This window comes from Natrix helvetica, assembly GCF_964273705.1.
Source record: "Natrix helvetica genome assembly, chromosome: 10".
Taxonomy (NCBI): domain Eukaryota; kingdom Metazoa; phylum Chordata; class Lepidosauria; order Squamata; family Natricidae; genus Natrix; species Natrix helvetica.
In genome coordinates this window covers 9,649,891-9,662,801 of record NC_138561.1, presented here as the reverse complement: position 1 = coordinate 9,662,801, position 12,911 = coordinate 9,649,891, and the positions used below count along the sequence as shown (strand labels likewise).

The following is a 12,911-nucleotide window of genomic DNA, read 5'->3' as shown; positions in this document are numbered from 1 at the left end:
GCCTAACCCAGTTGTGCCTGAATGCCCTCTGCAAACTCTACCGGGATTATTATTATTATCATTTTTTGCACCAACCACAGCTCCTTAGACCCTCCCCTCCTTTTCTACCTGTCCAGCTGCAGAGGAGAGCCGCGCGCGGCAAGCAACAGAAGCAGCCCCAGCCGATCAGCTGGCTGGTGCCCACGTGCGTTTGGCAAGCCGGAGACTCCATTTCCCAGCGAGCCTCGCGGCCTCCCCGCCCTGGGATTGGCGGGGGCTCGGCGGAAAGGGCGTCCCTTCCGGGCGGTGGGAAGGGGCTGCGCCTGTCCGGAGAGTGAGGCGGGAGCTCAGGTGGCTTTTCAAGGAGCGCAGAGCCGGGCATGGCGGCGTTGAAGTTTGCCGGGCTGGACGACACCGACAGCGAGGAAGAGCTGCCGCCCGGCTGGGAGGAGCGCACCACCAAGGACGGCTGGGTCTACTACGCCAAGTGAGCCCCCGCAGCATCCCTTGGGGGGCGCTGGGTGGGGGGCGGAGGGGCAGGGGACGGGGGTGGGGGGCGCAGGTGGGGCTCCCGTAGGGAGGAGGAGGAGGAGGAGGAGGAGGAGGAGGAGGAGGAGGAGGAGGAGGAGGAGGAGGAGGAAGAGGGGAAGGGTCCTGTTGCATGACTCTAGAGGTGCAAGGAAGCCAAAGGGGGGGGGAGGTCTGCACGAAGCCCACCTTTTTTGGGGGGGCGGGTTTGCAGGTGGGCTAAGGGAGGGCATGCAGGAGATGCTGCAGAGTTGCAAATTGGCAAGCCCATTTGTTTTATTTTTTTAAATTTTTATTTATTTATTTTGTCAAGCATCTGTAAGATAACAGATATAAGTATAACAACCCATGAAATTGATACAAATAAGTGGGGTTGTTAGGACAGGGATGGTAGGCACTTTGGTGTGCTTATGACCTCTTAGGAATGGGGTGAGGTCAACAGTAGACAGCTTGAGGTTGAAGCTGTGGGGGGTTTGAGGCTGTAACAACAGAGTCAGGTAGAGCATTCCAGGCATTGACCCCTCGGTTGCTGAAGTCGTATTTTCTGCAATCGAGTTTGGAGCGTTTTATCTTGAGTTTGCATCTATTGTGTGCTTGCGTATTGTTGTGGTTGAAGCTGAAATAGTCACTGACAGGTAGGATTGCCAGATCTTTGCTGTGGGTGGAGTTTGTGGGAGGCTGGGCTGTAGGAAATTATTTTTATCCTGAGTTTGTTATTGTTTTTCTTTAAGGTGGCAAGCATACTTAATAGTCTTCCTTCCTCGAATTCCCCCCCCCCCCTCCAACAACCCTATAAGATGAGTTGGGCCGAGGCAGAGGAATGGCCCAATGCCACCTAGTCGGCTTTCATGCCAAAGGTGGGGCTAGAACTCACGATCTCTCCGTGATTGGCTTGCAGTCACCTAGCTGTTTTTTTCCCCCATGCCTAAAATAGGATTAGAACTCACTGTCTCCTGGTATTTGACCTAAAGTCACCGAGCTAGCTTTAGTCTCCTGGTTTTTAGCCTGGTGCCTTGACCCCTAGTTCCAACTGGTTCTCTATGTGGAAAGGAAAGGAAAGGAAAGGAAGGAGAAAAGGAAAGATAGGGCTATGTGTTAATGCACTTTGTGTTTAGGTTCCTAAAAGTTTGCCAATCATACCTCCGTTTGTGTAAGCATAATTTACACCTTTGCTCTAAAACATAATTTACACACATTTTTTATTGATTATTAGGAAGGGAAGTGCTGCTAATTTATATGACGTAATAAATCTATTGTCTCTCGGCATCTTCCCAATAGTTGGAATCTGGATTGAAATTTAGCGGGCCGACTGACCATTGCTAAGAAATCTTGAGCCTGAAATTCATATATCTCTCAGTCTCAGATCAAGGAATTGTCCAAAAACAAAGTGCAAATAATATTCTTTGCTAATGCTGATTGATTGCTCTTGTAGGGCGATACAAAGGAAGTGTCCAAAATGGTATGCTTTGTTTTAGGATAGCGTGATAAACTTTCTACATTATATCCTTGAGTATGTGGGTTGACATGTTTGCAGTTAATCCTGCCATCACCCAAACCTTGGAGCGAGGTGCAAAATCACAGATAAAAGATGCTAGCACAGTTATCATGAGAATGAGAAAATTAACGATTAACCATAATCTAGAAATACCAGTAGGAAGCCAGTTAGGGATAATGGTTAAGGCGTCAGGCTAGAAAGATACCGTGAATTTTCAGACCTGCCTTCGCCACAAAGCCAGCTGGGTGACCTTGGGCCACTTCTTGCCTCAGCCCTAGGAATGAGACAGTAGTAAACCACTTGCAAAAAAACCTTGCAAAAGAACCTGCTGGGACTTGTCTATTAGTCTAAAACTGACTTGAAGGTACACATACACACAGAGATAAATCCTGGTGGATCTTCATTGTGAAAAAGCTTTTAAAAAAAAAATATTTTCCAATTCTTTCAGTCATTTGGAGGAGAGAACTCAATGGGATCATCCAAAATCTGGGAAACGGAAAAGAGTTGCTGGAGGTTTGTATTCAGACTTGGCTTGTTAAATGTATTTTATTTTTTTACCTTTCTGAACCACCCATCTCCCTCGGAAAGGGATTCCACAAAGGGGGGTGGGCGTGGGGAAACTTCATGCAAAAGTTGCTAGTAATCCTTGTAGGACCAAGAACAAGTTGTTTGATTTATTTTAATATTGGGTTGCCGCATAAGCACTCCAGAGTTGCTCTTTATGCATTTCAGCTTTTAAATATCTACACTACAGAATTGGAACGGACTAAAATTAGTATTGACTTTGGATCTTGTTACCTTTAAAAGAATTGAGTCTTGAGATACAGACATGCAGAAGACTAGTATGATTTTAGAATCTGGGGCCAGCATCTAACATGTTAGCTGTTGTGGCCCGCCAGTGGCCAGCAGAGTTGGCAGCAGATTCGGACAGTAAGAAGGTTGGGGAGGAACATAGGCCAGTCCTGGAGTCTAGAGAAGGCTCTGATGAGGGCTCTACGTCTGAGGCAGAGAGGGGACCATATATATATTCCAGTTATCAGCTGCCTTCAGAGTCAGGCTTCAGTGAGGCAGACGAACAGCTGGAGTCTGTTCCCAGTGTGTGCATGCACAGAGTTGTCAGATGAAGGGAACAGCTAAAGAACAGGGGTTGACTTGGGAGTAAGGCCACAGGTGGACGATGAATGGCCCTCCCAGAGGAAATAAAGGAGTGAAAGGGGAGTGTGCTGTAGACTATTAGTTCGCTTAATTGGTTTGTGACTCTCCGAGACGCCTTGCCAAGTTTTGCAGATATTGGCCTGTCAGCTCTCCAAGCCAGATAAGGTCTGTGAGTGTAAATCCTCCTTTGAAAGACTTCGAATGAGCAGAATTCACAGTACATTAATAAAAGGGGCTTTTGTTGAGACAGGGAGTTTATTGCATGCTCTTGGGAAGCCTAGGTTAGCATTAGTGGTACATTTCTCCCCAGGATCTTTAAAAATAACTAAAAAGCAATCACCCCTTTAAAAAAAATTGTCAGAATAAATACAGATTTTTTTAAATCTAGAAAATTTATATAGCCACCTACTTGCTCACGGTTACTCTAATCCAATAAAACATAATATTATGCTTGCCTGCGTGACGTGATCTAGAATAAGTCCCATAGTGTAGAATGTGAATTTATTCTGAATGGAATGAGGATAAATGGGGCATGCAGAAGTCCTCCAACAAGTCCACCAGCAATATTTCCATATTTTACATTCAGATGTCCCTCCTTCCCTCTCTGCTCATAATCATCGTTTCTGAGACCCCATGGAAGAAGACAATCCTGGGGTGGAAGATGCTGGCTGAAGAACGAGACCTCCAACCAGCATCGGCCTGATCTGGTAGAACATCCAAATAGAAGCTACTTAGCATTTTCCAGCATTTTAAAGAGGTTGTAAAACCTGAGGCTTAAAGATGTTGCTTTTCTATGGCATCGCCTCTCCTACAGTGACCGTAGAAATATGGTCGTTATGTGTGACTTGATATATTCAGGCACTGCAGATTACTCACTTTGACTTAGAAACCTTGTGCAGATGTCTTGTTTTTGTGTGTACCCAGAACAAAATATCAGTTACAATTGTTACAGCAGGAACAGTTATATTGTAAGCGAGTGGAAACATTTCTTGTTTTTGTTGCTTCTCCAATACCCTGGGTTTTTTTTTAACCCTACTCCATTCCAAACAACAGAAAAATTTTAGGTCTACTCCTTGAACTGATGAAAGATTTAAACTGTAGCACTGATGCACCTTCTGTCAGAGTTTGTTGTGGCAATCATATCCAGAAAGCACACATAGGTAACTAATTAAGCAGGATTCATTAACTTCTCTTTATATATTATATAACACATGAAGTAAATATACAATACCAATGGCAGGTTTTCCAACGTGGTAGTAAATACGAGCAAAAAACAGGCAGAGGAGAGAACAGTTTCAGTTCGGAGCAGCAGATTAGTTTTGAGCTCAGCACAGACTCAGAGCTTTAGAGCTAAGCCACGCCCAGGCTCCAAACTGTTTCAGCTCCCATTGGTTGACCTTGTTACTAACCTTGTTACTCTTCCAGTCATGAACTCTCATAACACATTGATGCACTTTCTGTCTCTCCTTCTAGACTTACCGTATGGTTGGGAACAGGAGACAGATGAAAACGGACAAGTCTATTTTGTGGAGTAAGTTTGAAATTTTTTTTGCATGTTTTTGAGGGCTTGAGAGGCAGTGGATTAAGGCCTTAGCCCAGGACAGGGGCCTCCAAACTTGGCAACTTTGAGACATGTGGACTTCACCTCCCAGAATTCCTCAGCCAGCCAAGTCTTAAAATTGGCAAATTTGGAGATCCCTGAACTAAGATGAGGGAGCCCTAAATTATCTTGTTATGGAATGCACTGAAGAGAATTGGGCCTGTGCTTCTCTCTCAAACCTATCTTGTTCATTGTGGGGGTTGTGGGGAAAATGGGATAAAAGAGCATTCTCTCAGGATATACATAAATCCATTATTAATTGGATTTATTAATTGTGTTGACTGTGGTTATGTTTTGTGCTTAATTGAGTTTTTAATAGTGATTTTAGTGGGATTGGATCTTTGCTCTTTTATAATTTTTGTTCTTCCTGTTTTTCATTATCATGAGCTGCCAGAATCTATGATGCCACCCACTCATCATGAAATCTCCAGAACTGTAAAACCTACAAATTTGAAATTTGCCACATATGTTCCTCTTGGCATCTAGGTGCTCGCTAAGAATGTATTTTTCAAAATGACTATCAGATTATTAGTATTTCTTATACAATCATTAGCACGCTCTGATGCTAACACACTCCCCCTCCCCACCTGAAAAGAACTCTGTTCCAACTGCCAGTTGCCTCACATTCCGTTACATCAGTTCAAACTGTCAGACGTTCCACTCCTTCACGCAGGAGCGATGTGTCTGTGTGTGTGTGTGTGTGTGTATGTATGTATGTATGTATGTATGTATGTATGTATGTATGTATGTATATGCTGGTCTTGTATTCGGATCTTTTCCCATGTAAGATTGAGAGTATCTTGGCGACGTTTCGACGAGGTCGAAACCACACAGCCACACAGGATGTTACGAAACGGCCGACTAATCTGCATACCTCAACTCCATCAACTAATCAATATGTAACAACACAGCCAACCAACCCGCTTACAGCAACAAAGCCAGCACTCCACACACACACACCAATATTTATAGAAAGACGGCAGCTCCGATCACGCTTTGTTCGCACAAGCATGAAGCCGAAGGCACCAGCCTGAAGATGGCAAGTGGGACCTCGTCGAAACGTTGCCAAGATACTCTCAATCTTACAAATATATATACTGGACAATATACATGTACAAATTGAATAAATAAGCAGATTTGTTGCTTGCTGTAGTCAAAGGAAGCGATAGTGCAGGGTCTGCATAAAAATAAGAGTATTTTAGAAAATGACAGTCTTGGATTGAAACAGGTTTCCCTGCATATAGAAAAAACAGGATGAAAGTGTGTGTGTGTGTGTCTTTTTTTCCTGCTATGCACTTGGAGGTATGACAGTTATCAGAGACTATAGTCTAGGGAGCTTCTAAGATTATGCTGTTTTTTATTTCTTTTTCTGTAAATGAACTTTGATTTAACTTTTGTATGCATTTCTTTTGGCATTGTTTGGTTATATTGCAATGTAATGGGTTTATACAAAATTAAAAATCTCTTATGCAGTGTTACAGGCTCCTTGGAGAAAGAGTGATGTAGTAATAAAAACATTTTTTAAAAAAACTTAAAACTTTCGTTTCAAGTCAGACATTCAGGGCTAAGTTAACAGAGCAGATATTTTTGCTGTTTTCACTCTGCAAGCCACAGGAAGACCTTGGGCCAGTTACCATGACAGCTGATGCCAGAGTAGACTTTGATAGTTTGATAGACTAACTTAGTCTTATAAAGTAAATTCAAATGTTTCTTCTTCATTTAATTCTTCTTGCTTTGCAAAACTCGGAGGTTGCATGGAAGCTAGGAATTTGACTTTGCTTTCAATTGATTAGGAGCTACCTATTCATCATCATAGATTTAAGAACTAGGTAGATTTAAGAATTCACTTGGAGTGAATTAATCAGTGGGGGAATAGAAGTTTTGGGGTTTTCTTCCCAACTCCTAGGAGCAATAAAGGAAACCCTCAAGATAAGTCATTTATTTTTTATATATTTTAAATTGTCCCGAATTATATACCGCTTTTTAAAATTCATACTTCATGTTTTCAAAAGTTCTTAAAACCTATTATTGCCTTAAAGTGTTTTTAACAGCAAATGACTGTTCCACCCCCCCACCCCCCACCCATCCCCTGTAAAAAAAAACACCTTCCAAATAAGCTTGTATTGTGACAGTGTAAAGAATGGAGATAACCATAATGGAAGAATGTTTGGGCTGGTAAAGGAAGAGAAATAACTTATGAGAAAGAGAAAGTTTGAAAAAAAAACCCTTAAAATATTGCATTGATTCTCTCTGGTGTAAGAAGGAATAAAGAAAAATTAGCAAGCTTTCACAGGTATGTTATTCTGCCCTACAACAATCAAATAGCATTCCTATCATCATTGTGTTACCAGTTTTGTGACTGGGTCTACCTTGAAAACTGACAGCTCAATAATCTTTTAAGTATCTGAGTAGCATTTGAAATGTAAATGTAGGATTGCTTAAGTTTTAACAACCTGCTTTCATTTATTAGAGTTTCCTGAAGAGCTCAGCATCGTCCTTGCGGTCCCAAAGGTGCTTTTTTTTTCAAGAGGCAACTGGACTTTTCTGGTTTTTCTTGGAAGACGTTTTGCTCCTCATCCAAGAAGCTTCTTCAGCTGTGAGAGCTGGAGCTCATTCTTGGAGGAGAAGCGAAACGTCTTCCAAGAAAGCCCAAAAAGTCCAGTTGCCTCTTGAAAAAGCACCTTTGGGACAACCATGACCTGGATGACTGAGAATAGACATAGTTCTTGCTGGTTTTCTCCTTTTGTCCTTCCAGCATTCTTTGAGGATGGCTAATGGTGGCTTAGTTTCTACATTGCACATTGCCACAGTCTGTTTTAATCTTGGCTTGCATGAATGACCTCACAGGTTTTTGGGTGCCCATGTACAGGTAGTCCTCAACGTACAACCACAGTTGAGCCCCAAATTTATGTTGCTGGGTGAGTAATTTGTTGAGTGAGTTTTGCTCCATTCTATGACTTTTCTCGCCACATTTGTTAAAGTGAATCTCTGCCGTGGTTAAATAATAACACGGTTGTTAAGTGAATCTGGCTTTCCCATTGACTTTGCTTGTCCAAAGGTTGCAAAAGGTGACCCCGGGACATAGCAACCGTCATTAATGTGAATCAGTTGTCAAGCACCTGAATGTGAATCATGTAACTATGGGGATGCTGCAATGGTCACAGGGGTGAAAAAATGTTCATAGGTCACTTTTTTCAGTGAACTGTTGTAAGCCGAGGACTACCTGTAATCACACACTAAGCCCTAAACCATGGAGAACTGAGCTAACACATACTAAGCCAAAATGATGCTGTGGTTTAGTGCAATCCTGAAATGATCCACAATTGACCAAATCAAGCTTCAGAAATGAAATGGGGATTTAGCTCTAAGTTCTACAGAACTTTGTTGCTGTTAGTTGCGAAGTTGTGTCCGACCCATTGCGACCTCATGGATAACGTTCCTCCATCTCCTCCAGTCCTCTACCATCTCCCAGAGTCTATTTAAGCTCAGTGACTCCATCCCGCCACCTCCTTATCTGTCGTCCCCTTCTTCTTTTGTCCTCCATCTTTCCCAGCATGAGGCTCTTCTCCAGTGAGTCCTTCCTTCTCATTAGGTGGCCAAAGGATTTGAGTTTCATCTTCAGGATCTGGCCTTCTGAAGAGCAGTCAGGGTTGATCTCCTCTAGGATTGACCGGTTTGATCGCCTTGCAGTCTAAGGGACTTTACAGAACTAATCCAATGCTTTTTATCATACCGTATTTTTTGGACTATAAGACGCACCATGATTTTGAAGGGGTAAGTAAGAAAAAAAAAGTTTTTGTCTTCTCTCAGCCCCCAGCAGCCCTCTGCAGTCTTCAGCAGGGCTGGGGAAAGGCAAATAAGCCTCTGTTTTTGTGAAAAACGGCCCGTTTTTCACCAATTTTTTTGCAAAAATGGGATGCCGGGGTGGGACTTCAGGAGGCCAAAAATGGCTGTATTCGGTGTGTAAGATGCACCAACATTTTCACGCTCTTTTAGGGGTGCATCTTATACTCCAAATAATATGGTAGTTCATTGCTTTGACCAGGTTTGCTTTGATTTTGAGATATCAGTATGTTTTCTGTTGTTGTAGTTTATCTTCATTGCAAAGAGGGAGCTAAGGGGAATTAAAAAAAAAAGATTGTTGGACTAAGACTTAAGGTCCATAGTGTTGATTTAGAATGAAAATAAATCAGCAGAGAGGAAAAATTGTTTTAGAATAAGTTATGATAGTAGGTGTTAAATATTAGGAAGACATTCTGTTCACTACGTTTGTTAATCCAACAAATGATGTTTACCATGCCTGTTAATACAGCAGATCGTTTTTATTTTTTAAAAAAGTATATAATAGTAGTACCATATGGATATAATTTAAATAGCAACATAAGAAGGTCAACTACTCCCCCCCCCCCAAGAAATGTTATCTTTTTGAAGTGTAACAGAACAGCAAGCAACAAATCCTCTTAAAAGTATCTGCGTTTTACTTGCTATTAAAAGTAACAACAAGGAAAAGATATGTAACACTATTAGGTTGTGTCTGTTGTTGATTAAATCCAGTTCTGGTACATTCTGTTGAGATGAAGTGCCTTTTTTTTGGGGGGGGGGCATATTTCCGTGTGCCTTTATAACAGACATTGGTGTTTTTTTTTTCCAGTGTAGGCTGAAATTATTAATTACTTTCTTCTGCCTTGCTGTGAAGAAGGATTAAGAAGTTGCATTGCAAGGCAAAACAATAAACTCATGAAATCCAGGACAAGTCTTTAAAAATATTAAAAGTGATGAAGCACCGGTTTCAAAGACTAAGCAAAAAGATAAATGTGTCTTGGTGCTTTTTTTAGAAAAAAGAATCTGGAAGGGTGAATGTGAACCGTTCTTCTAAAGGAGGTCATCCTACAGCTTAGAAGTGACACAAAAGAGGTCCTTTTCCTTAGGATTATGAAAGTGGAGAGATTCTAAAACGGACAGCCAGATGTTCCCATTTTCCTATTGGACATAAGCAGGCCAGAAACCTTAAATAATATATATTGTAGCAATAGAAGAGAATATTTGTCGCTCGGGATAGAATGGGTGGGTGGGTGTCCTTGGTACTCTGCTATAGGGACGTGGTGGCTCAGCGGTTAAGATGCTGAGCTTGTTGATCAGAAAGGTCGGCAGTTCGGCGGCTCAAATCCCTAGTGCCGCGTAATGAGGTGAGCTCCCGTTACTTGTCCCAGCTTCCGCCAACCTAGCAGTTCGAAACATGTAAAAATGCAAATAGGAAAATAGGAACCACCTTTGGCAGGAAGGTAACAGCGTTCTGTGCGCTTTCAGGGTTTAGTCATGCCGGTCACATGACCATGGAGACATCTTCGGACAGCTCTGGCTCTTCGGCTTTGAAACGGAGATGAGCACCGCCCCCTAGAGTTGGGAACGACTAGCACACATGTGTGAGGGGAACCTTTACCTTACCCTTTTTGCATATTTTTAAAAGGAATTTACTCATATACTCTACATATAGTGGCACAGTAGGTTAGAATGCAGTATTGCAGGCTAACTGCCCCACTGCCAGGAGTTCGATCCTGATGGGTCTCAATGTTGACTCAGCCTTCCATCCTTCCGAGTTGGGTAAAATGTGGACCCAGATTGTTGGGGGCAATATGCTAACTCTGCAGACAGCATAGAGAGGATTGTAAACCACTGTGAAGTGGTACATAAGTCTAAAGTGTTGCTGTATGATCTATCTCTACACCCTCGCAAAGCCACACCTGAATTTATTTAAGTGAGAAGCTTTTGTGTTGCAATGTTAAAGCCGACTTGTTAAACAGCTTTAAGAAATGAGATGGTCCTGCTGACAATTTAGAAACATTTTCACACACTCTGAGAGGTAACTCAGCATAGGAGCTATCGCAAAAGGAAGACTTGTGTCCGTGTAAGTAGTTCCTCCGTTGCTTTGATTTAACTAAGGTTGGGTATCCTAAAGTGATAACTGGATTTTTAGATAATGCAAAGAGGTGGGTGATTAGAGGTTTCCTATGAAATGTCTTTTTTAGTTTCTCCTTCCAGGAGCTAATTCTATTTTTAATCATTTTTGTTTACTTGTACTGTATTTATACCAAGACAACTTCTGAGAAGTTTTAATATAGCTGTCACTGACATAGCTCTTCTACTGTAGATGGCTGATCTTTTCCTAAAAGTTAGAACAATTGATTAGTGGAATGGCTTGTCTCCAGAAGTTATGGGTGCTGCAACACTCTTTTAAGAAGAGATGGGACAGCCATTTGCTTGAAATGGTATAGGGTTTCCTGCTGGAGCAGGGGTTTGGACTAGAAGACCTCTGAGGACTAGAATAACCTCCTTCCCGTTCTGTTCTTCTGTCTTTATTGAAGCAGAGTCACTAGAATCAAAGACTCTCGTCGTTTAATTTTGCACTACTTCTCTAACTTACGAATCTTCACTTTACTCTGTGGATTAGGCACGTCAAAGCGCAGAGTTCCAGACACAAATGATTACTAAAATATGATAAAATACAATTTAAAATGGAATTGGATAAAATGCAATTTAAAATGGAATTGGGTAAAATATAACTGAAAATGAAATTGGAATAAAATGCAATAATTTAATATATAGATAAAGAAAATGTGATAAAAGTATATTTCAGTATCACCCCTACAGTCTACCCCAATCAGTCCCACATATGCCGATCTCAACCAAACGATTTTGTTTTAAGTCCTGTGCTGTGTGAAGTGTTCTTTTCAGATTCTGACCACACGTAAGCTGTTTTGATACGGGGATCCCAATGGGTCCTTCATTTGGTATATGGACCGCGGTATCTGTCTCCCATCCTCTTATACAAGCAACAATCAAATAGGATGTGAGCCAGGCCTTCTACCTTTTCCCCTCTGCAAATGCAGAGACATCCACCGTGATGGCAAACCTATGGCCTGGGTGCCCAAAGTGGCACGTGGAGCCATGCCACCTGGCAGAAATCTTCCGGATTCCTGGTGCATATGCGCACACGACGCTTAGCTGGCATGCGTGTGGCAGTGCCAGAAACTGGAAGAGCTGGTCTTCTGTTTTCCACCATGAGCACGCGCAGCAGCCAGCTGATCGGCACGGGCGCAGGCGCAGCAGTAACGGGAAGACTTTCTGTCTGAAGTTCATCTCCATTCCCTCCCCACTCCAGGGCTGCTCCTTTTCCGGGTGGGGGCCCAGATGAGTGTATGCATGTATAGGAAGCATGTGCGCCCTTGAGAATTGCTCCCTTTTCGTCACTTGGTGTTGAAAAGGTTCAACACTGGTACAGAATGATATGAAACTTTAAAAAAAAAAACCTGATTGAGCCAGTATCTTCAGCGTGATAGGAATGGCTCTCTTGATTGCTTCGAGGTTGAGCTTACGTTTTGATTTAATGTATGGGCATGCAGCTGTAGCTTGTGGTAATAAAATGAGGCGTTGACATGGAAAAATGCTTCTTGTTTTACTTCAAAGCCATATAAACAAGAGGACCACCTACCTTGATCCCAGAATGGCATTCACCGTGGAAGACAATCCCATGAAAAGCAACATGAAGCAGAGGTATGACGGCAACACCACGGCAATGGAAGTACTAGAAGGCCGCGACTTGAGTGACAAAGTGATCATAGTCACAGGAGCCAATGCAGGAATAGGTAGGTGCAGCCAACCCTTCATTCAACCACCGTTGAGTGTTGGACCTTCCTTCCTTCTTCCCTCCCTCCCTCCTTCCCTGATGCAATGTATGCATGTTGGATCCAAACCCGGACATTTTTTCAGGCGTCAAGTGTAGGTGTGCTTGCTGGATCTTTCTATAGCATGTTAAAGGTGCTTGCCTTGATTACACACCCGCTTGTGAGGCCAAGAAGAGGTAAGGTTTGGTCATTGGTGAAATTCAAATTTTTTTTACTACCGGTTCTGTGGGCGTGGCTTGGTGGGCATGACAGGGGAAGGGTACTGCAAAATCTCCATTCACTCCTCACTCCTGGGGAAGGATACTGCAAAATCTCCATTCCCACCCTACTCCAGGGGAAAGGATACTGCAAAATCCCCATTCCCTCCCCACTCCAGGAGGAAGGATACTGCAAAATCTCCATTCCCACCCCACTCCAGGAGGAAGGATACTGCAAAATCTCCATTCCCTCCCCACTCTTGGAGAAGGATACT

General features: G+C 42.7%; 1 protein-coding gene across 2 annotated transcripts in view; it reads left to right on the top strand.

The window, feature by feature from the left end:
* Positions 1 to 293: 293 nt before the first annotated feature.
* The window catches only part of WWOX (WW domain containing oxidoreductase), a 576,016-nt gene continuing 563,398 nt past the window's right edge, over positions 294 to 12,911 (top strand). For both annotated transcript variants that reach the window (XM_081963372.1, XM_081963373.1), the window contains exons 1-4: positions 294 to 466; positions 2,451 to 2,515; positions 4,631 to 4,688; positions 12,222 to 12,400. In XM_081963372.1, coding sequence (XP_081819498.1) covers positions 360 to 466; positions 2,451 to 2,515; positions 4,631 to 4,688; positions 12,222 to 12,400 — 409 coding nt within the window. In that variant the 5' untranslated portion in view covers positions 294 to 359. The remainder of the gene's footprint in view (positions 467 to 2,450; positions 2,516 to 4,630; positions 4,689 to 12,221; positions 12,401 to 12,911) is intronic.